This window comes from Neocloeon triangulifer, unplaced genomic scaffold, assembly GCF_031216515.1.
Source record: "Neocloeon triangulifer isolate White Clay Creek 2 clone unplaced genomic scaffold, ASM3121651v1 ptg000002l, whole genome shotgun sequence".
NCBI classification, from domain to species: domain Eukaryota; kingdom Metazoa; phylum Arthropoda; class Insecta; order Ephemeroptera; family Baetidae; genus Neocloeon; species Neocloeon triangulifer.
Window position 1 is genome coordinate 7620948 of NW_026775545.1, and position 23462 is coordinate 7644409.

The 23462-nt window shown below is 35.6% G+C and overlaps 1 protein-coding gene across 3 annotated transcripts in view; it reads left to right on the forward strand.

Moving 5' to 3' along the window:
• The window catches only part of LOC132205018 (lachesin-like), a 102059-nt gene that overhangs the window by 59125 nt on the left and 19472 nt on the right, over window positions 1–23462 (forward strand). For all 3 annotated transcript variants that reach the window (XM_059633824.1, XM_059633825.1, XM_059633826.1), the window contains 2 exons: window positions 698–819; window positions 16482–16689. In XM_059633824.1, the coding sequence (XP_059489807.1) occupies window positions 698–819; window positions 16482–16689 (330 nt within the window). The remainder of the gene's footprint in view (window positions 1–697; window positions 820–16481; window positions 16690–23462) is intronic.

Sequence of the window (23462 nt, forward strand, 5' to 3'; positions counted from 1 at the left end):
TATTTGAGGTTTTTCATCTCGTCCCAAATTAGAAAAAAAATTCAATAACTGTATTCAAAGGAGATCATCATGGGAGATTAATGAAGTTATAACATTGATTATTTACATTAATTAGAAAGGAATGCTAACACTCGAGATTGTCTTTTGGGGTCGGGTGTCTTTAAATTTTTTATTTTTCCTTGTAACGAGATTTTTTCAATAAAAAAAGTATATAATGGCATACTCACTTGGAGCCTGATTGTGATGCAATTTTATTGAAATTCAATGTTATTTAAATATAAATCAAATAATTGCATTATTATAATGTAATAATTTATAATAAATTTGAAATTATAAAAAGGATTTGTTACTTATTTTCTATAAAAATTTCAAAATAAGAGTTTCATTATTTAAATTATATAATTTAATTTTTTACATATTTGAAATACTTTTAATGTGTTATGATGGTTAGGAGACAGCTTTAAGTAACATTTGTACAAATAAACAAAAATATTAATAAATAAAAAATATAATTTTGCATTGCTTTTCCTTCACCACGTATCTGGTGTCACGCTATCTCAGGATTGTTTTTTTTTTCCAGAAGTGTCTTGATGTACAAAAATTTTCTTTCAAATTAATAATCATGTCATTAAAAATAAAAAAAATAATTAAAAAGAATCTAGTCGATGTGCGAGCTCATGAAAATCTTCTTTTTCAGAATGGTCTGTGGCGAGAATGATTGAGGATCCCGACTTTGGACAACCTATTCAGAACGCGACAGTGCCCCTCGGACGCGAAGTGGTGCTGTCTTGCGTGGTGGACCACCTAGGCAAATATAAGGTAAAAATACATTTTTGAATTTACAAACTTACTTTTCCTCGTTTATTTTTCAACCGGCTGAATGGAAAAAAATGAAGTTTCCCCCCGTTTCACAATTAACAATAAGCGGCTCTCCTTGACAAAGGTCAAAGTTTGAACGCACACCAAAAAGTCGGTGCGGCTCATTTGGCATAAGGGCGAGGGAGTCGATGAGGCACAAAGGCCTGCAGGTAAAAAGTGCGCACTCGGCAGTTTCGCTTTGTGCCCGCGCGCAGACAAAGTTCATTTTGTGGCATTAATTTGTTCGGCTTCATTAGCGCGCGCTCATAGAGAATTGCTAATTACAATTATTATTGCCTTCTATCGAAGAGGCGAGCCAACTTTGTTAGGGAGGCCAAGTTTAAATTTGAGCGCAGAGCTGCAACTGACATTCATCAGATTTGATGGACATTCTTTGGAAATAATTGACTCGCTCAATGCTTGACTTATACTTTTGCTCAAGAAAATAATTCAAGCTCGATTTTTATGATATTTTATTTCTTCGCAGGAATTTAAAATTTCGTTTTTCTATTTTCTGGTTTTCTATGATTATTTTTTTTTAATTATTTCGGTTCTATTTTATTTTTATTTTGCAGAATCAAGTTGCAGCAGATCACATTAGGATTTTAAATAAATTTTAAGTTTGGTGTTTCAACAATGATTGTACATTTCATTCAATAAAACATTATTAGCTTTTGATTCATATAATTTTTAATGATGATTGATAAATTAGAGGCACTTTAAAGAAAGCGAATTTTCATATCGTGCCCACATTGTAGATGGTCCACGTTGAAATTATCTCTTGTCACTAATGCCGCAATTTGATAATCTCAATCTGTTTGCATGTAGTTTTGAGTATGTTTGTAATTTAGTCAGATAACATAGGAACAAAAAGTCAGCACGCGAGCCAGCTCTGCCGCTTCTCATTCGTTGGCCGCCATGCGGGGCGGACGATTAATTATGATCAATCTTTGTTATATCCTATTACTGCAGTACAAATGAATACAAATGGCGGATGTGTGCGAGCCACATTATTAATTAGGCGGCGCTCGCTGTGCAGAATTATATTCTGGGAATGCGATATAATTTCAAAAGCGACGAATAACAGGTTGTTTCTGCGAGACGCACACACGCGAAAGTGAAATGATGAAGATTTATTTTGCCTCGTTCATCAAAGCGCTTATTTGATGCTCGTGCGTGATAATTCAAATAAATTTGGTCGATTTTGCAAATACGGGTTCTGGGAATTGGCATTATTTTGTATCAGAGCTCAAAAGCATTCATATGGGTTATTTCGATTTTAAATTTGCCAAATTACTTTATTACTCGACCAATTTGAAATTTTTTGGATCAAACTGAATCCGGTTTCAAGTTTAATGCGTTCATTTAAAATCACAAAATTTAAATTCAGCGATAAAATATATTTAATGCGAAATGACGCTTTTGATCACTTTCCTCTTTACCTGTTCAACCATTCATATTTTGATCCAGCAAATATAAAAAAAAATTCTGTGCAACTCACGGTACAAATTCAATCCGAGAACGCTTATAAAACGAAAGTTTCTCCTCGCGACGAGACTTGGTAATAGCTTCTTATGCGGAGCAATATCCCTGCACGTACGGCAGGAAGGAAAAGTCGAAGGAAAACCAACTTTTAAGCCGGCTGATCACGGAAGCACCGGCAGCCAGGGGATAAAAGAGCGCCCACAACAGCATCATTATGTATTGGCCTTTAGCCTTTGAGAAATTGTTATTCGGCCGCACCACGCCCTGCCGGGGAACTTCCCATGCTTGGCGTGTCGTCTCACGATAAAAACGCGTAAATAGAGCGTCACAAAGCAAGGCTAATAGTGGCATGCATAAGGCAAAAAATATTGAGCTAAACGCTGTAGAAATAAAATAAAAGTCCTACAATAAATATAAAGTAAAAAATAATTAAACTTTTTTTTATTTTTTATACATTTCCAGATTTAATATTTGATTTATTTTTTTTTTCAAATAAATTTATAGATTGAAAATTATTGGTAATGTGTAAATATTCAAATTTCCTTGAAGAAAAACTATGCAGCAGAATTTAAAAAAAATATCAGTTACAATGCGCTCCTAAGGTGAACTGCTGAATTTTAAAGATATATATATTTTCACAGGTCCAAATTATTAACCCTGACCCTATAAACATAATCATGCAACATGCTAGACAATTCAGTAGTGCAGGTTGCATACCTATGATTTCTCAGGCGCTCTTGTGGTTATGCAGCGCAATGCCGCAATGATTTTAATAAAAATAATTTTTTTGTTGATCATACAGTTGCCGCGTTGAACTCGAAGCAATAAAATTTACATTTTCGCACCGTTTGCAGCAGAGATTCATGTTTTAAGCGTGTTCACAAATTCTCTTTCCGAATGCTGCTGGGACGAGTGGCTCAGGTTGCGCAAAAAAAAGCCTTCGGGCGGCGGCAGTTGGTTGTGATGGCGTTTGGAACAAGAAGGAAGGAGTTCTCAACTTGATGTGCTCTCAAATTCTCTCAGCGCCATGTGTTTTGAATGTTGTGCATCAAAATTTACAGCCGACTAATATTTGCGGCCGATATTGTCCCTGGCCAGCCGCTGCGCGTGATAAACGACGTGGCATGCGCGCTGTTTTCGCCAATTGAGGCCACACAGCGTAAAATTCAGAAATTTGTGCGATCGCTTATTTGAATGGAAGATAAAAGAGGAAAGCTCTGGGGATGAAATTGCCACCTCTTGGGGCGCTTTCAATTCTTTCTTTCTCTCTCGTAATCGAATTGAATAAAATTTTATCCGCCGCCGGTGCTCGTGTGGCTTTCGAGGGATTAAAAGTCCGCAGCCACTTCTCTCTCTCCTTTCTTCGTTTAGTGCGAATCCATTTTTATCATTCCCTCCCTTTCTCTCTCGCGGGACGTGTACTTAGTTAGTTGCTCTCTTCCTGGCGCACTTGTCCAATTAAAATCGGTTCGATGGTCTGCTGGGGACGTTCAAGAGCGAACGGACGAAAAACGCGTCGTCAGCTTAATTAACTAAAGCACCCAGCAGCTCACCTACCTTCTATCAGTCCTCTGCGCTTTTGCGCCGGCGAGATAATTCTCGCCTGCACGATGGGAGCTGCGCAAAATAAACATCTTAAAAGTCAATAACACTTGGGTGACACTTTTCTGAGCTATTTTAGTGACGCTGAAAATTATGAAAATTGATTCGCAAAGAATATTCTGTTCGAAATCAAATTCTTCTTAGAATTTAAACAAATAGCACAAGAGTGGAAAAGGCTTAGAAAATGTGTGATTATTTTAGCGAAATAGGCATTTTTCAATTGATTCTTTTTGCTGAAATAGTTAATTAATCCTTTTCTGAATAATAATTTATTGTTTTTGGATGATTTAAGAGAAGGAATTGTGTGTCACAAAATAAAGTTTAAATGTGAAAAATCTCACGATGAAAATAATTTGATATTTACTTTTGATAGTGAAAATAGTCTGAGCTAATTTTTCATCAAATAGGTGATTTCAGGTGATATTAACTATCAATTGTAAACAATAGTAGTATAGTGTTTAGATATTTCATGGAACTATATAAAATAAAGACATCCTCATGTAAGGCCAGGGCAGGCAAGGGTAATTTTTAAATATAGAAATTTATAACAAAAAAATCAGAACTCAATCTAAGTATATAAGTATCTAAAAAAATAATAATACCACAATGCATATTAATCAAATATTTTTTCCCAATAAACCCAAAAACTTACGAATCGTCCCTCCCAACCAAAAGTTCTGAAAAATTTATTTAGTTTTAAATAATTAAACCTTGAAAATTTGTTATACAGATAAGAAATTTATGAATTAAAAAAAATAATTTTTCATTATTTTGGCAGTGCTCAGGGAGCAACAACAAAATTAACAAAACAATATGAAAGGAATTTCAAATAAATTATCGCCCTTAAAGCAGGTTGTGTATCTGTTTTGTCAATTCCTTAAGTAATTGGCCCCGTTCTCCATTTGGGTGATGAGATCCAGCCAACCGGCTCATCATCCAGCTATCCGGAAAATCCATCAAACGAGGCAGCCGTAACATACATCAACAATGAGTGGGCCCTTAATAAACTGGCCTATGCAAAACAAACAAAAGAGAGGCCGTACATATTACGTCGCATCAAGATGGGCTTTTGTCGCAAAGGCCGTGCGGCATAAGATTGTTATTGCAAAGAGCGGCGTGGGCTAAACAAAGGCCACCTTGATGGCAAACGGCGGGCCGCTGATGAAACTGCCCGCTTTCGGTGCTGGCGACATTTTAATAATAAATATGCACGCTCTCGTGATTCGCGCCGACCGCCAGCCGGCTGACCCTTATCTGTGAGGGCAATTATTGTGCCCGGCTGGCCTCTGTGTGTGCATGTTGGCCTGGGTGCTGATCCTCCCGGCGAAAACGGACGGCTGCCGCTTTTGTGCGCTGCGAGTTGATGTCCTTTGACTCACCAGACTCCAATCTCGTTGGACGATCACACGATTAATTCAAAATTATCAAAGGCAGATGGAATTGCTATTAAATAAAACAGAATTATGATAATTTTTGAGGTACCTCAGGTCACACGTCTAATTAAATGAAGATAATAATTTAATTGAATAGAATTATAATATGAAAGTCTTCATTTAAAAAAAATTCTTTCAATATAGAAGACTAATATGTGTTAATTTTATGCAGGCATGATACAGATTGTATTGGAACTAAATGTTATTAAAAATAGTTAAACGAAAGACATTTAATTTATTAGATAATGAAACGATCTATGGAATTTATAAAAATTACTTTTTCTTAACTGCAGTAGATTATACTGCATATTTTAATTATTACTTAATATATTAACATCAAATTCATAATGCAAGATACGATTAAATAAAATTAAGTGTTGAAGCTGTAAATGATATAAATTTAATAGATGATTTATTAAAAACAATAATATTTCAGAAATTATAGTAAATAACTACATGAAGTTTACAAATCATTTTATCATGCAATGCTCAAGCAATTATTATCGTGTCTATTGAATAGATTCTATTGAAACATTCATGGAGTGTTCTCCAAATTTTCTCTCCTTTAAAACTGAGAAAATTTTGTCAACCAATATTTTCCAACTCGATTATTTTTGTTCTTTCTCGCTTAGTCGGCAAAGAATCCTTTTTATAACATACAAGTGATCGTTACTGGAACTCATCTTTTCCAATTGAATATCTCGCCCACACCTTTTGTTCCTGGTAATCCGACGGGTTAGTGGGAGGACGGGCCGCTGTGTGCAATAAAATATCATCGGCTAAAAGCGCATTAGCTGCAGATTAAACAGCGCTGTGTTCGTATAAAGGGCGGCTGCTCTTTACAAATGGATGGAGGCAGATTACGTGTTCGTTTGTTGTGTTTTTCCAAATTTACGACCGTGTACCAACACACGAAACAATAATAATAAATAATTATGATACCAACACACCATAACCGTGAATAGCAGCAATTCCCTCTCTCGCTCGCCCAGCTCCACATTACGCTCGATTCGCAGGCAGACGAGCGAGTCGACCCCGACGAATTCAAATACGGGCGGCCGACCCGCAATTACACGCCCCCGGAACGACCAGCAGAAAGCTAAAAACTCTAACAAGTAGTTATACGAAAATGTGTGAGCATATTTTGGGCTGCGCAGCTCGTTCTCGTTTGGCCGGCCGGGGAATTGAGTCGTTCGCAATTATTTTAGATGAAAGGCGAAAAATGAAAAGTTATGCCGTGCAACTTTGGCCACTTCCGAGATGGGGTTATGAACCGGAATGGAGCTTTGTGAGGCAGACGAGAGTTTTAAATTCATATCACGGGGTTTGGGCAGGGAAATTAAATAGGGGTTCTGGCTTTTGTTCAACTTCATAAATAGAACAGACCATTGTTTCAAACTCGTTTGTATTATTTCACAATGTGCTTATATAATTGATTTAAAATTCAGTATTTTCCAAACAATTATATAGAAAAAATAACTATTAAAAATGGAATTTAAGAGGCTTTTTGTAGATGATATTATTTAAATCAAAATACCATTAAAAAATAAATAATTTTAATTACTAAACTCGTGTGGTTATAGAAGAGGAAAAATTTTGATGCATCAACCCCAAAAATTATTTAATTTTATTTTTAATTGCTGTCGTTTTTTTTACCAAACAAAAATACACTGACAACTTTGGAAGCTGTGTATGTGTGTTTTTGAACCAAGTTTTGGAAAAGCAATTTGTAAGTAATGTCAAATGCAACCGAAATGTCTCGAAGGCTGAGGGAGCAGGCAGCAAACAACAAGCAGGGAGATTATTGCTGGGGAAAACGAGAATCTGTCACACGCACCGTCGCGCACTCGCGGATGAGCTCGGGCGAAGCAACCAGGAAAGAAAGCAAGAGCTGAACACACACGGAGAAAATTGCACGGCCTGGATTGAGCTCAAATTTCGTTACTCCGCGCAAAGTGAGCGTGACAAAATTGCGATTTTTCTCTGCCTCCGCGGCGTCTCTTCGGCAAAGAAAAGGAAAAAAGTAAGAGTTTGAAGAGGAGGTGGAAGAATCGCGCGCGCGAAATCACTGTGTTCACGATGCGTGCGACGCTTTTACAAGGAAAATCTTCGCCAAACGTGGCGGATAATGGAGTCTGTATAGTATGTCACATCACATGCTAGAAAAAGTTTCTCCGCCGCCCATCCACTGCAGCACCACCGATCATAGATTGAACCAATTTCGTTCTATTGCGTATGTGTGTCGATCATGAGCAAAAAGACAGACCCACGTGAAGATTTTGCAAATTGAACCATTCTTCAAAGAAGACATGCTTTTAACCACTCCCAAAACGGCCGAGCCCAGCCGAATCTAAAATAAGAAAAACAGGTACCTTCATGCTGCCTTTATACGCTAACGGCATGAAATATATTCTGGATTAAAGTGCAGGTTTTTTTATTTTGCTAGAAAATGAAAATAAATTATCCTCCCTCAAATCATGATATTAGCCATGGTAAGATTCATGGATCGTTTAATGGCTTGTTAAATAAGTATAATTTATTACAATTATTTCCGCAACGATTTTTTCCTATATTATATTAAATTTTTAGAATTTTTTTTTATCTTGATATTTATGCTTGTAGTTGAGACTGGAGAAAATATCATTTTTAGGACTCGCAAATTGAGTGAAAAAATAGCTTAAAGTAAAATCGTTATGAAGGACATGAATAAAAAAATTGTATTTTGCTTTTACTATTTGTTGCCAAAAAGTAGCAACATTGACGTAGGAAAATCACAAAAAATCTCAAAATATAGAGGGAAAATTAAGCTCCTCTTATAATTATTGAAAAGCAAGAGAAGCAACAAATTCAAAGAAACCTTTTTTACCTGGTTTATTTTCTAGCAGTTTTTTATAAGCTCACAGTCAAGGTGAATTTTTTAATACTAAATATATATTATTTGGGTTTTCCTGAATGTGATCTGTAGACTTTACTACTTTTCCTGATGATGCGCTAATTTAGAAAGAGGCAACATTTATAAAAAGAAAAACTATTACTGAAGCAATTTTGAGCCATTTTTAACGTTGTTAATATTTTAGGTTCTCAAACAAGAACGGGGCAAGATAACTTCATCAGTCTTGAAATTTAATCAGCAAAATTATAATGTTAAACGGAAACACCCTTGAAATTCATTTCGCAAAACATCAGAATTTGACACCACACATCAAAAGCGAGCAAAAACCAAATTAACTTAATGAAGCATCTACGCAGCAGAGCGAAAAGTGAGAAGCCAAAAAAACAAGGCGCACACATATGCATTTCAAAGTTAAATCTGCAAAAGCGAGTTGCGTGTGGGGCTGGAAATTCGCAGGACATTAATCCCGGCGGTGGGCGCGTTATTATCGCCCAGTTTGCGGTCGGCTGCGGCAGTGCGATAAATAAAGGTGCAAAGGCAAAGCAAAACGGACAAATAACAACAAGAGAGCAAGGGAGGAACAAACTCTCTTTGCTGCGGTGGACCGCCGACGTATATTTGTCTGCGCGACACGAAACACACAGGCTCTGTCACCTCTGATTAACTGGCCATCAGTCGGCACTGTTTAAAGTAAGCCCCCTGTTGTGTGTCGACGACCATCGAGATAAACACGCCATAAACACCCGCTCCATACACAAACGCCCGAGGTGTCAAAGGGATGAACACACGCACTCCGTTATTTGTTGCCACTGGCTCGGATAAGATCAAACTTTGTCGCCGACACCCGTCCGTCCACTTTTGTCCCGTCGGGATTTATTTTGAATTCGGCAAAGTGACGCTCACTCGACGTTTTAACCTTTCACTCTCCAAATGAGAGAGATTTTCAGCATCTCCCTTCGCGGAGACGAGTTCGTGCTGTTTAATTAATTAATTAAATTCTTCCCAAGGCTGACGGGAGCTGGGAAGTTAGAAATTGTGCTAGTTTTGGCTGTCTTTTTGTTAAGGGAGAAGTCGTGAGAGTGAATAAAGGCAGCACTTTGAAATACGTTACAATATGCTTACATGGTTTTTCAGAAAGCAATAAGATAAAGTGAAGCATATTTTCTTTCCAGGAAAATTTATAAAGAAACATGTAATGAGACGAGTCGTGAGATTACAACATATGTATTTATTTTTGTTTAATTTTTAATCATTTTTTTTAACTTGCAGAAAAAATCAACATTATATTATCAAATTTTAAATATTTAATTAAGATAATAAAATAACAGTTTTTATTTTTTAATTGTTAATTTTTTTAATTTTTTATTTAACAATTTTTATTTTTATTCTTATAAAAATTGTAACAATTGTTACATAACATGTAAAATCTTTCATAATTTGAATAGTCTATATTGTAAATTATATTTATTTCCACAGCGGGCAATACAATTATGATCCAGACAGAAACCTAATTTTACATTACCTTTATTAAGGATATGCTTAGGTAACGTTTATTAGTAAGACTACTATTATATGTACTATAAAATATTTATAAATATCATTAATCTTAACACTTAATGATGAAGAATAATAATATCAAACTCTATTAAAAGTTGACAGTTAAAATAATTTTCGTTTTGCTCAAGTTTCTGTGGAAATATAATTTTAAAATGTATATCCCATCTACAAACGAATAGCCGGGTTCCAATTCTCCAAGACAATTTCTACTCCCTAAATGAGACAAATGAAAACAATTTAATCGGTTTTATTTAGCTTAAATTACCTACTTTAAAAATATTTATGGAGCCGCAAGTTTTTATAAATAGAGCGACCCAGGGGAATTGCCACCATTAAATAATTTGTGTCAAAAATCCATTAGCAAAAGTGTCCATAATCGCGCACGTCGTAAACCGCACGCGGCCGAAAGTCTCGTCGGCACTCTTGTCCCCGCGTCATCAATTCATTATTAAGAGCGCGCTCCTCCATTAGCAGAGCTGCTTAGGAGGCACCCCGGGTCGGGCGAAATCCATTTTGCTCAGCTTCAATTATAACAGCTCCGGAGATTCGGCAGTCGGCTAGGAAATGATCTGTTGTTTGCGAATCTGAGTTGGAGGCTGTTTGTGTCGGGGTTGGCCTACCCAGCCAGGAAGGATTAATTCGAACGGACGGAAACTCACCTTAATTGATAGAGGCCATTAGCAAAAAAGTAATATTATTGAGAGGCTTGAGCAAACATTCTCAAACTGAAATTAATGATGCGTGCTCTGCGCCCCGTTAATCTAATAATAATGTAGCAAAAAGAGGACAATTAATAACGTTATTGCAAGCATTCTTTAAAATTTCATGTTCATGCCTGCACCAAAATTATTGTAATATTTCAAAAGTACAAATTAAAGAATTAATCACCTTTTTTTATATTCCATATTAACAGGTTTTTTATGTTTCATTTCTTTAATTATTTATTCTGAATACTAATTTTTATTTATTTATTTATTTTTTTAGTTTGCTTCTTGCAACTAAAATTTGCGTAGAAAGAAAGGACAGGAAAAAATATTGAATTGTTGGATAACACGACAAAGATTTTCATAATACTTCAGAGATCAAAAACAGCTCATTCGCCAAAGTTGGAAATTTTTTTTTCTGTTTCTTATGACGGAAAAATGTAAAATTTTATTATCAATGGAGTTGTGCGGAGCTACCTAATTTAATTAATAGGTTTTTTATTGATTTAAAATAATTTTAATTTCAATTAGCCAAAGAAGGAAATGAAACTCAATCTAATCACGAAATTTTGTTGAAATTCAGTTCGAGGTCAGTTGAGATGCACAAATCCGGACCAATTCCTCTATCCTTTTTTGCTCCCCGCCTTTTGTGTCGGATCGCGGTTTGTACCGGCAGGCAACAAAACGGAAAATAAAAATAATCCCATGTTCCCGAGAAGTCCAATCAAATAATTGAACTCGAGCTGCCGAGCAAAAAAGTCTGATTCGTCGAAGCAGCCTCTCGGATCACATATGTCCGTGGCGTTGTTGTGAAATATGATTGATGTTGGTTGCGGCGGAAAGGCGCTGCTTTTTGCTTCCGTACGATAGTACATAATATGCGCTGGAAACCCTCTTGGTTGTCGTTTTGCAGCGGAAAAGAAAGATGCAAAAGCGCCAGGCACGCGTATATGAAAGATTATCCGACTGATGATATTTCAAAGAACGGAAAACGTGGGGCAAAATGCATGCAAGATTAAACACTGTGCACGGCATTCGTTTCTGCATCTGGTTTCGAGGAAGTGAATCGTTTTTCCTGGCATTTATGTGCTATGTTCTTAGCAGAAATTTATTGGTAAAATAAACTGCGATAAATTGTTAAGCTTTTTAGATTATTTCTTGTTACAAAAAAATTACTGTCTCGTTTTGAATCTTCATAATATTAAGGTTTCTTTTTGAATCACTAAAATGAAAAAAAAAATTGAAGCTATGAAGAAAAACCAATCTTTAATTGCAAGTAATATGTATAGTTTAAAAATAATATTTTTTCCACAGTGTTTTCCTTGAAAGAAAAAAATTAGATTGTTTTTATTTCAAAAAATTTCAATTGACTTTTTCACCTGTTCCTAGATCAAGTGAATACTGAAGCACTTCCACGAACAATATTGATAATGTGCAAATTTGTCTGCTTCAGTGTTGTTTGTGAGACTCAACCAGTAGTGATGAAGAACTATCAAGTGAAGTGGAAAATAGCGATGCATGGTTTGAACTTTCCGCATTCCAAGCTAGCTGAGGGTGCTTCAATTGTTTGAATCTAATTAAAAGTGCATATCTGAACTGACTTTATTTAACTGTTTCGTTAATTGGAACTGTAAAAATTCAGTAAAAAATTATACACTTGGAAGTAAAAATAATTTCAACTCCTGATGAAATTAACCATTTTGAGCGTGCAGTTTTGGATCGCAATTTCGAAATCAGTTACAAAAAAATTCTTCTTAACGGAATTTAGGAATAAATATTAATTCTAGAGACTCTAGTGAGGCCCTGAAAGGAACAAATAAATATAAATATAAAGCAAGGAGAGGGGGGCGAAGATTATAATTAAATCGAATTAACCGATAAGAAACCACAAATTTTGTATTTAAATTATTCCCTATTAATTTTCATTCCTCAATTCTCTGCAATTAAAAGCTCTCGCACATGACTTAAGCATTTTCCCCGTTTTGGAGTGGCAGCTCGCATTGTGAACTACTTAAAAGCACTTTTATGCAAAACTTTCCTCGAAAATCCAGCACATACTTTATGGGAAACTGATTGGGCACGCTTTCGACAATGTCGGTTAGCTCTCGTGAAAAATGGAGCAGTCATCACTCATTGGTCGCTCGCGTTTCCCTTTTTTTTTGTGCCAACCGCCTCCCTCACCAGCGTGCTTTTCCCATTCACAGATTATCGGTGTTAATTTGCCGCTCGTAAATAACTGACGCGCCACAAAGGGCTTTTGTACGAAAATTTGCGACGAAAATATTAGAGGCGAGAACGATCAGAAACAAGGTCATTAATCACCGCGTGTCTCGATATATTTTTCAAAATGAGAGCGGCGAGGAAAAAACCGTTCGGCAGCGTCTCGCATGATTTTTCCTGCGGGAGCTTATTGAAATTCTATAAGACGAAAGAGCGAACACGGCGCGGCGTAATTCATCACTGCCCTATGTACCAACCGCCCCACACACACACGTACATAATGATACTGGGATAGCGGGCAGAGGTAGTGGTGAATTATTATTATATGCGAGCTCACCCGCGCCAATTAATGAGCCTCTTGGGCTCAATTATTGAAAATCAATTTCAATATTCGCAGCTATCGCGCTGGAAAATTATTTTCCCATGTAGCAGTCGATTCGGCCGAGCATTGATTTGAACGGAAAGTTGCTAACTTTCACAATGCTACTGGATCCTTATAATTTTGCACTTGACTGAACAAACAAACCGTGATTTATGCGAATCTTGAAAAGCTCAAGCACTTTTTCTCCTCGGAAGGAAAGAAAGATTAATCTGCAAGGAAAAGAAAAAAATTTTAAGGAAAATCCACCGTCATTCGTTAAAAAATTGGCAATTTGCTTAATTGGTTCATATATTTTTCATTCTCTAATTGAATGAACTTAGAAAGAAAACTTTTTTTTCTTTTTAAATCTTTTATTCTTTCGAAAATTACGTCATTTTTTATTATTAATGAGATTAAATTATTGGCATGTTGAATTTATGAAGCTGTGCGTAATTTAAAATTTATATTAATTAGTGTAATATTTTGAAAAAAATTTTTATAAATAATTCAATATCATTATGTATTTATTGATCTGTTCAGATTTTCACATCATCCTAGAATTTAATAAATAAATAATTAATAAATAATCATGGAAACATGCAATTATGCTTGATAATAAAATAAAATTAGTGATTTATTTGTTATTGCATTTTTTATGTGTTCTGCTTGAGCGAAAGTGGAAGTAAAACTAGCTTTTCTTCAATGTATCGTATTGACTTGACTTTATTTCTGCCGTAGTTTTTTCTCTATAACTGAACACCAGAACACAACAATGATAATCCATTGATGGTGTGTCAATTAAACAATCATGATTTACTTTGCAATACTATTATTTTTTTATGCATTTTTTATGTATTATTAGGTAATATTGATTTGTTCAATAATGCTTGTATCCCCTAAACTAATTTACTGTGAGATTTCTTCTTATTTAAAAAAAAAAAAATCCAAAATGATCAATACAATCAAGTTGATAGTTTTAAAATATGAATATTTTTATTTGAAACGTACGCATAAATTATTATTTAGGAAAAAAATTTCTTTAAAAACAAATAATTCTTGTTTGACTTTCTGATTTTCCGGCTGCCAAACTTGTGCGAAATTGGGTCAGACCGAGCTGCAAGATTGATGGCCAATCCTTCCGCGGTGGCGAATTTTTCACGCGCGATCGGTGCCCAGAGTGAAATAAGGAAAATTCGGCGCGCACCTGGGGCATCCACCGGATTAGCGCTCAGCTCCCGTGCACGATGCAGTAGTTTTGCAATCCGAGGGAGAGCATCGAGCACAATTTCTCTCCCCTTTGTTTGCATTTCTTATTTGGTTTGCTCTGCCTGCATAAATGAGAGGGCGCGGATGTATCGAGCCTGGCGCCTAGGAGCAGCTCTTTAGCAGCAACTCGCACGCGCCAGGTGGCGTCGAATGGATTCTCGTTGAGCAAACTAAACTTGTCAGTCAAAGAGGCGCAGCTAATGTGATCATTTGCATATTTATGTGTGTGCACGTGTCCCGGAAATCTTGATGAACTAAGATCTGGTGAGTGTTAAAGATATAAGCAAAGATATGTAGTTTCCAAAAGTTCATGAACTGGATAATATATTTTGTAATTGTAATTGAAATTTTTTAAATAAGATCCTGCTTAAAAACTAACATTATTTTCTCCAAACATGGAACAACAAAGTCAAATTTTATGTGAAAACTATAAATTTAAAATTAATTTTTTTTTTATTAAAATAAAAAATTTTCACAAAATCTTACGGAATTTTGGTCTTAAATTAAATTAATTATTAATTATAAATTAATTAAAATCCGTATAAAATTTCATTTAAAATTAATGAATTCCTTCTGATAAGACAAATAAAAGATTGCAAATTGACGACTATTTGCATCCGTAAAAAATTGGTTTTTTCTCTCTTTTTTTATTTTTTTGTGTGGAATCACACTTAAGATTGATGGAAAAAATTTAACAATGAACAATCAGGATAAATGGATTTCAGAACATTACGCAAAACTGTCGCTTTTGTCAGCACTATTTTTTCCTCCGTCGAGGTACAATCAATAAAGGAGCAAGCCACTAGCTTGCTCTCCCTTTTCACCATTTACTTTTTTTTGCATATATTGTAGTGCCTGCAGCGTTGATGCTTTTGAAGCGACGCGCAACACAATTCGCCTATTGATTGCTCGTCGGCAATGCAGCTAGTGGTGGTATATAGGGCTGCGGTGGAAGTTCATTCAACACGCTATTTTCGGCTTTTAAACGCAAAAAGCGAGCGATCGACATTCACACCTTTTATGTGTGGTGCGGGCGCGTCAATAGGGCGCATCAGAAAAGTGGCGTGGGCGCGCAAAGTGATTGCGAGGCAGTGCTATAAGATGAATTTGCCAAAAGATATTATACTTTATCGTTAATATATACGCGATAAATTTCATCTTTTTACTGATAATATAGAGGCAGCATTGTAGTTCAATAAAATTACATTTTAAATAATTACAATCATAAATAATCTTCCCAGATCATGAGAAATATATAATTAAATTTAATGCTATTGAACACATCAGAACACAATGCGTGGTCAAATAATTTTGATATTTGATAGTATTTGCTTCATTTTTCAAATGTTCAGTTTATCAATTGATTAATTATTTTTTTGTTATTTTGAAAAATAATACTCTTTTCAACTAAATTTCAACTAGTTCGTAAATTAATAGATGCATTAAACGTTTTTGAAGCTTAAAATTAAATTCTCCAAGAAATAAACTTTGACTGAATAATTAAAAAAAAATTTGCCCTGCATATTATTGTTTATAAAGAAATCTAAAACTGTGTTTTAATTTTATTAATTTAAGCACGATTTCGCCATTTAATTAAACTTTCCTCTCTCTAAATTTAATGAGAATAATGTTTGTATTATATTATTTACAAAGTGCAAACAACAATGTTCCTACTCATAAGTTTGGCGCCTTAAGGAAGATCCAAATTTCACAAAATGTAAATGATCAAACCTTGAATGAGAATTTCCTTGTTTGTTAAATACAATTAAATATTAGTAAGACAAGCAATTAATGATTACTTTCTGAATATGAAATATGTGAGTTATTTTATCTTAAATATCACACGCTCTGCTCTTTCCTTTATGATATTTTTTGTTGACGGAGTTTGAATCACGCAAATAATGACAAAAGACAAATATAGCGAGGAACCACACTAATTATTTATTTGGCGTTTGGCAAACTGACTTGTGAGTACATTGCTAAAGGACGGCGTCAAAACAAAGCAGCGTGTTTGTCAAACAAACACAACCAAACAACGCCAAATAAACATTATTTTTACGGCAGCAATTATTGTGTTTGTTGATTTATTTTTATTTTGGCAGGTGGGCTGGCTTCGAGCGGAGGACCAGACGATTCTGACGCTGCACAACAAGGTGGTGACGCACAACTCGCGCATCTCGGTGACCCACGACAACCACCGCACGTGGAATCTACACATCAAGCAGGTCAAGGAGGCTGACCGAGGGTGCTACATGTGTCAGATCAACACCAACATCATGAAGAAGCAGGTCGGATGCGTCGATGTTCACGGTGAGTAAAAAAAAAACCTTGATTTTTTTTATAAGGAGATAAAATGAGTAAAAATAAATTTTCGTCGAATCATGAATGATAATATAAGCAAATTAAGCATAACCGATGCACGTGGGCTTACAATTAGTGTAAAATTTTATGTCAACCGCAAAAACGTTAAAACTGAGCTAAATTTATATCTTGCAGTTGATAGTCTAGAAAGTTTTAGATTGATTTATTTTTATTATTTGGAACTGAAAATCCACAAAAAATACGAACTTGGTGCTTTAAAAAGAAATAAGTCATTTTTTTTCTGAAACTTAAACAGCATTAAATTTTCCTCAGAAACAAAACTTTCTCCATTTTCAACATTTTCTCCGTAAGTGGAAGCAAACACAATCAAGTATTCAATTTCATCAGCAAATTTATTTATTATTTACAAAATCCATCATAAATTTACTCCATCCAACTTTGAAGTGTTTTATATTTTTAATGTTCCTTTCTTTAAATTTTTTATTAAGTAAGTTGTTTTACTAAAGCGCAAAGAGGTTCACAAAATGTGAACATTTTGAAATTGTAGAGTGGCATTCATTATTCAGAATCAAGAGAGGAAAAACACGGCAAAAATGCAAATCCCATCCTCACCTCACGGTAAAAAAGCTCTCCGGCGCGCTCGCAGCGGATTTATTTTAATGCGGAACAATGCAAATTAGACGCTTGTTCTGCACAAACGAATCCTTTTGCCGGCTTCGCTCTCTTTTGGTTTGCTTAATGAGGAAACGAAGACAAGTAAATGATGGGCTGCAAAAAGAGAGAGAGCCAGAAGGCGGACTTGGTGCGCTAATTAACAAAATGCTCGTGGTCGACGCCATTTTTAGCATTCTTTGTCAAGATTTCGCTTCAACCACCACTGGCGCTTTTGTGAGAAACAGAGGTGTCGGCGCAAAAGAGGCAGCACCGTAATTACCTCCGACAAAAGTGTTTCCTCCTGTGTGTGTATTTATATTATTTCCTTTTTTCCTACTGGGCTCCACCAACTGCAAAGTTTTCGTGCGGTTTTTTAGGCGGAAAAGCGTGCAATAAAATTTGCGATTGTTTCTATAGCGAGCCGGCCGAACAAACAAAACTGTAAAGCAGGAAATGTCACAGGGGAGTAAATAACTGCTTGTATTTCCTTTCCCAATAGCAGAAAGCCAATTCATTTTGTGATTGTTTACTTCCGTTGTTTGCGACACTGAACTGAAACAATAACAATATGAATATTTTACATTACAGAAATTGAAGCTTGGTTAAAAAAAATATTTAGCAATAATATATTCCACATTTACTCACATTTTAAATTAGATTTATTATTTTCAATAGCAACTTTCTTGTCACTGCGGCATTGCCATTACAGAGCTGCAGGAATTTGCATTTCAAAGTTCTAACTAATATGACTGGTCCTTTTATTACTCGAGCAGCCCTCTGGCATATTTTAGTGCGACGCAGCGAGCCTTTTCGACTTTTTCATGGTCCCACAAAATAAACGAACCTCCGCTGCAGTGCAATATCCAGCTGACGTGGCACAAATTTTTCCTGCAGCATCCAATTTAAGGCCAACGTCGCCGTCATTATTCCTGTGAAGTCTGCGAATTCCCGCCGAGAAAGATTGATCTTAACGAACTCGTGGGCCGACTTGGGTGCTCTTTTTCCCTGCAACTTCAAAGCTGCAGCTTTCTTTGACTCATTCGTCATTGAATGAGAAAATATTGACATAAACACATCAAGGGAACACGTTTGCATAATATATATATTTGCCGGGAAAGGGTTGACTCGGTAATGATTCAAAGGGGAAGTACAAAGAGGACTTGCCTCTGCCATTCGGCTTGATTGGTTTTTGGACTTTTAGAATATATAATGCAAGGTTGTACTACGTCCCATTCCAAACAGGAGTTTTTATAATAGACAAAAAATATTGTACAGAACAAATAAATATTTTACAAATTCTAGCATAAAATCAATTAACAAACTAATGACCGTCATTTATTAATATTATGTATACTATTTTATTATTTAATTAAAAAGCTAAAATAAACTTAAATTTTTAAAAATGTTTGCAGAATGATTTCGTATTTTTCAATAACTTCAATCAATAATGCAACAATAATAATAAAAGTCAGAAATTAATATTTTAATTTGAGCAAATTAAGAGAACATGATGTCAATTAAAAATGTAATTCCAAATCTCATCAAAATCAGTTAAATATTCTTAATTGTTGAATAATTATTCTTGTAGACTAATTGCATAAAATTTGTGGTGATCATATCGGAAATGGAGATGATTGCGCTTACGTTAGGATGTAAAAAACTTCTTTACTAATCCCCTTTGAAATGCAAAACCTGACCAGCTCGGATTTTATGCCCCTGAAGGTCCAAGTTGAATAATATTTTGACGCGTGAGTCCCTTTGCTGCATCAGACTCGTCGCTTTGCTTTTGTCCCAGATAAAACAATATTTGCGGCAGCCACGCGAAAATATACGAGGGCCACTCCATCTTGGCCGAGCGGGTCCGTTTCTCATCAGGCCTGGGCCGACCTTTTCCGCCTGCAACACAGGCTGTTATTCTTTCGCCCTATATATGACAAGCAGGGCTCACAAGCACGGCCATAGAGCGGCCACCGTATTTCAAATTCCATTATTGCGGCTGGCGTGTGCCGCCGCCGACAACAAATTGCGTTACATTACGCAGAAACGTTGCCGACGAATGTGCTCCCGTCTTATTTGCTCTATTTGTGCAGCAGGGGATTAATCAAATTTTGGCGATTTGTTGCCGACCGCTGCCGTTGGCAACACGTACGCTCTGCCGCACTCGAAAGTTTGCCAAAAGGGTTACTCATGTGGTGTGTCTGTTCCGAGAAATCTTGACAGTCGATTTGAAAACATAATATTGATAATGTTTTTACAAATGTTTTTAGCTGCTCCATTTCCTTAGAGAGTGCAGAATGAGTTATTTTAAATTGGTGACGTTTTTAGATTTAAAAGTAACAAATCTTTGCACATGAAACCGAATGGAGATCTGAGATAATTCAAAATAATTGTAAAGATTCTTGAAATTGCATGAATTTGACATGGCTTTACTAATTTTGCATAGTAAAATTGTAGGGGATAAGAGCTTTCATAAACATATTAAAATTTGAAACGAATTAATCCATTTCAAGTTAATTCGTAAACTAAAAATAAACATTTTTTTTAAATATCTTATTAAATCCAACAAATATACATTGTATGGCTTAGCAAAACTTTCTAGGCCAGAACCCAGAACAAAAGTAGAACAGCCAATTTACCTTGTGTGAAATTTATTTTCAATTACTACATTATTAACATCAGCATCAGCTAATTACTTTTCTCTATTTTGCTTCCTTTGAGCGTTTAATAACCTAGCAGAAAGTTTGCGAAATATTTCACAATGAGGAAAAATTGAAAAAGCGTCAGTACTTTCATTCCACGAAGCTCGCAATAAAGCGCCCGTGAGAACTAATCCTCTCTTTCAACAAAGCGCGCAGCGGTGAAACTCGTGCATATACTAGGTATTAAATAATAGAATGAAATGTAGGAAAGAATCCTCTTTTCGTTCTCGCTCACACAGACCGGCACTGCGGCCAATGAAGGCAACGAAGTAGTTTTGAAGCGACAGAGCAGCAGGGTTATTCAGATTCTAATATACAATACAAAGGGAAAAATTGTATCCAGTACACAAGATTGCGATTCATTTCACAGCGCGAATTCAATTGGAAGCGGAAGTAGGTTACAATTTGCGAGTAAAACTTATCTTGAGTGAGCCAAGTTTGCTCAGGGCAAAGTAATGATTGGATAGAATACTCATTTAAAAAGTGTGAGAGAGGAGCGATTATTTATTAGGAGGAGGGTTATTTCAATTAAAGTTTAATTTTTGTATTTCTACTATTTTGATAAAATTGAAGCATCTATAAAAAAAATAGATATATTATGAATTATGTATTATAGGAACTAAAGAAATATTTTTTTTCTGCAAATTTTTTAACTCTGAAACATTTAAAAAATTATTTGAACAAATATTTTGCTAGCTGCAATAATTGGTTTTGTTTAGAATTTAGAATGGATCTGACCTCGTATTGACCTTAAAAGAGCATAATTTTATATCAATATTTTTTATTGCAATTTGCAATATTTTGATTATAGATAAGACTTGGGAAAATAGGGACCAGGCTGCACAAACCCATAACATCAGTGCTTATAAAATGGCCAGCGGCGAGTTTATTTTGCGCTCGAACGAAAGTGGGCACTTGGGCATTTATATGCGCAGTAATGCCTTATGCCTTTCTGGGTTCGGAAGGGGGACGCCAGTAAAAAGGCAATTGACAATAATGGAGATGGTAATATAATCAAATCGTAAAGGATTGGCCAAACAAAAACAAGCGGAGGCCGAAACTGCACGAAACAGTTTTCTTTTATTTTCCTTTTCCGCAATTCACGTAGTGCAATCTGTATGGCAAATGGAGTAGGACGGTTTGCGGTCAGAAATGGCCGCGGATCTGTGCAATTTCGCGACGGCAAAAAATGGCCTGGGCGACCGTGCGTGGGTAGAAACGGCGTACGGAGGTATGAAGCACACTCGCCGGAATTCGCAGCGCAAATTGTGTTTGCGCAGTGCAATTTGTTCAGGCCCAGCCGGGTGATAAATGGCGCAAAGTGAAGATTTGCTCCTTCGCATCGCTCCTCATCTTTTGGTTTGCAAAACCCGGTATGTAACGTTGCAAATTGCTGTGCGTGGAAATATGAGGGCCATGAATATTTGTGTGAAGAAATTTGGCTCGCGTTTATGAATAAATCACGGGAACACCTAAATGCATAAAATTTTTAACTTCTTATTTCCTCCAAGACGTAAAGAAATAAAAAAAAAATTAATAAGAATATACATTAAAAATTCATTACAGATGAACCATAATTGAGCATGTTAATAGCAACAGTATTAGAAATTTTTAAAATTATAACTATTTATAATTTAAAAAAAACAAAATTGTAAGTCATCAACATATATTATTTTTTAACCTCATCTGATCTGAATAAACCAATAAATTTAAAAATAAAATTTCATAAATTTGTAATTTTCAGCAAATTGCGCCATTTTTCTTTGATATCAATTAACATGGTTATATCGACGGCACACAGATAATTATTTAATTAATCAAGCTATTGCTCCAATTTTTACGTATTATACGTGCTTCATAAATCGAGCAAAAAACGTCGCACAATATCATGACGAGCCGACAAAATTTAAGGAGGAAATTGTATTTTTCAAAGCATATGAGTTGCATTTTTATGTAATTTTCTTTTCTTGAACGGGTTGTGCTTTACATCATGTTGTAAACAAATTACAGTCTTGTTTCTCTAAATAAATGATTACACTGTTGGACATAGACCGTTCATTTTTCCCCGTGAGAGCAAACAGTGCAAATGAGCAGAGCTGCAAAGGCGCGGCGGGGATGTAAAATAGAATTGCAAATAATGCAGTGAGGAGCAGTGCTTTATGCGCGAGTGGCGCCACCAAACTCACCAAAGCCACTTAACGCTCATAACTCTGGATTATGAAATAAAATGTAACAAAATATATATGTATATACGTGGCAAGTAGAGAGCAGGCAACAGCGTTGGCATCGCTTTTATGCAAAAAGCCCCGTTTAATCTCTTTTGATGTCACACGCGACCTCTCCGCGCGTATTCATAAATTAATTTCGCCGCCGGCCGTCCACCTCCACTCTCATCTCTGTGTGCTGCATGAAGGAAGAATTGCGAAAGCCAAATTCATTTGTAAATTAATTTTCAGCCGGATGTTAAAGAGCTCATGATGTAGGTGCACCAGAATTTACTAAATTTGACACCAAAATTAGATTATTTAAATTAAGTTTGTGCAAAAAAAAATTTATATTTAAATTTATATTTATTGTTTTTTCAGAAATAAAATTTAAATCAAAGTGTCTCTTGCAGTCACGCGAGTTAAATCAGTTAAACATATGGGAAGGTTTTTTTCTGCATTAAAATGAAAGTTATGTGGCACATATTTTATTCAAAAAAAAAAAAAAAAAAAAAAAAAAAAAAAAAAAAAATATATATTAATAATAAAATTTTACAGTATATTGATTGCTTTGAATAAAAAAAAAAAAACAGTATTCGTATGGTTGAGGGTTTCATTATTAAAAAAAATTATAAATTTACATGAGTGATTTGAAAAGCAATTAATTAAAAAAAGAACAGAGTCCAGAGTGTTTTTTTCTTGTGGATTAAAATATTGAGTTATCATCCAATTATAGCGACCTTCATTTAAGCAATATATTGTAAGAGTTGAAAAAATTTAATAATAGAGAAAACGGCATTCAGCAGAGATTTAATTCAATTGTGATTTCCGACGTCTCATCTTTTATTCGGATGCAGCACTTGTTCGCGCCCTTTGTTGAATATCTCATGAGAGAGTGAGCGGCAACAACACCGAGCTGCATTCCTCTTCTCCACTCGTGGAAATCCAACAGCCGCACCACGGATTTCATGCTGGGCGTGAAAATCTTTTCGCGCATTCCTCCGCCGTCGAGAGCTTTTCCCTGAAGAAGAAGAGAGCAAAGGGAAAATCGACACCCGCGCCTCTTCCCGCCCACCGTGGGCCCAGACGTGCTCGTCGGCGGAAATTTTCTTCAACTCCAGCCGGAGCAGTGTGTGACGGAAGGGTTGAGAAAGATGTCAGCCAAATTAAGTTTCCTTCAAGCGTTATTGAATTATTTAGCCGG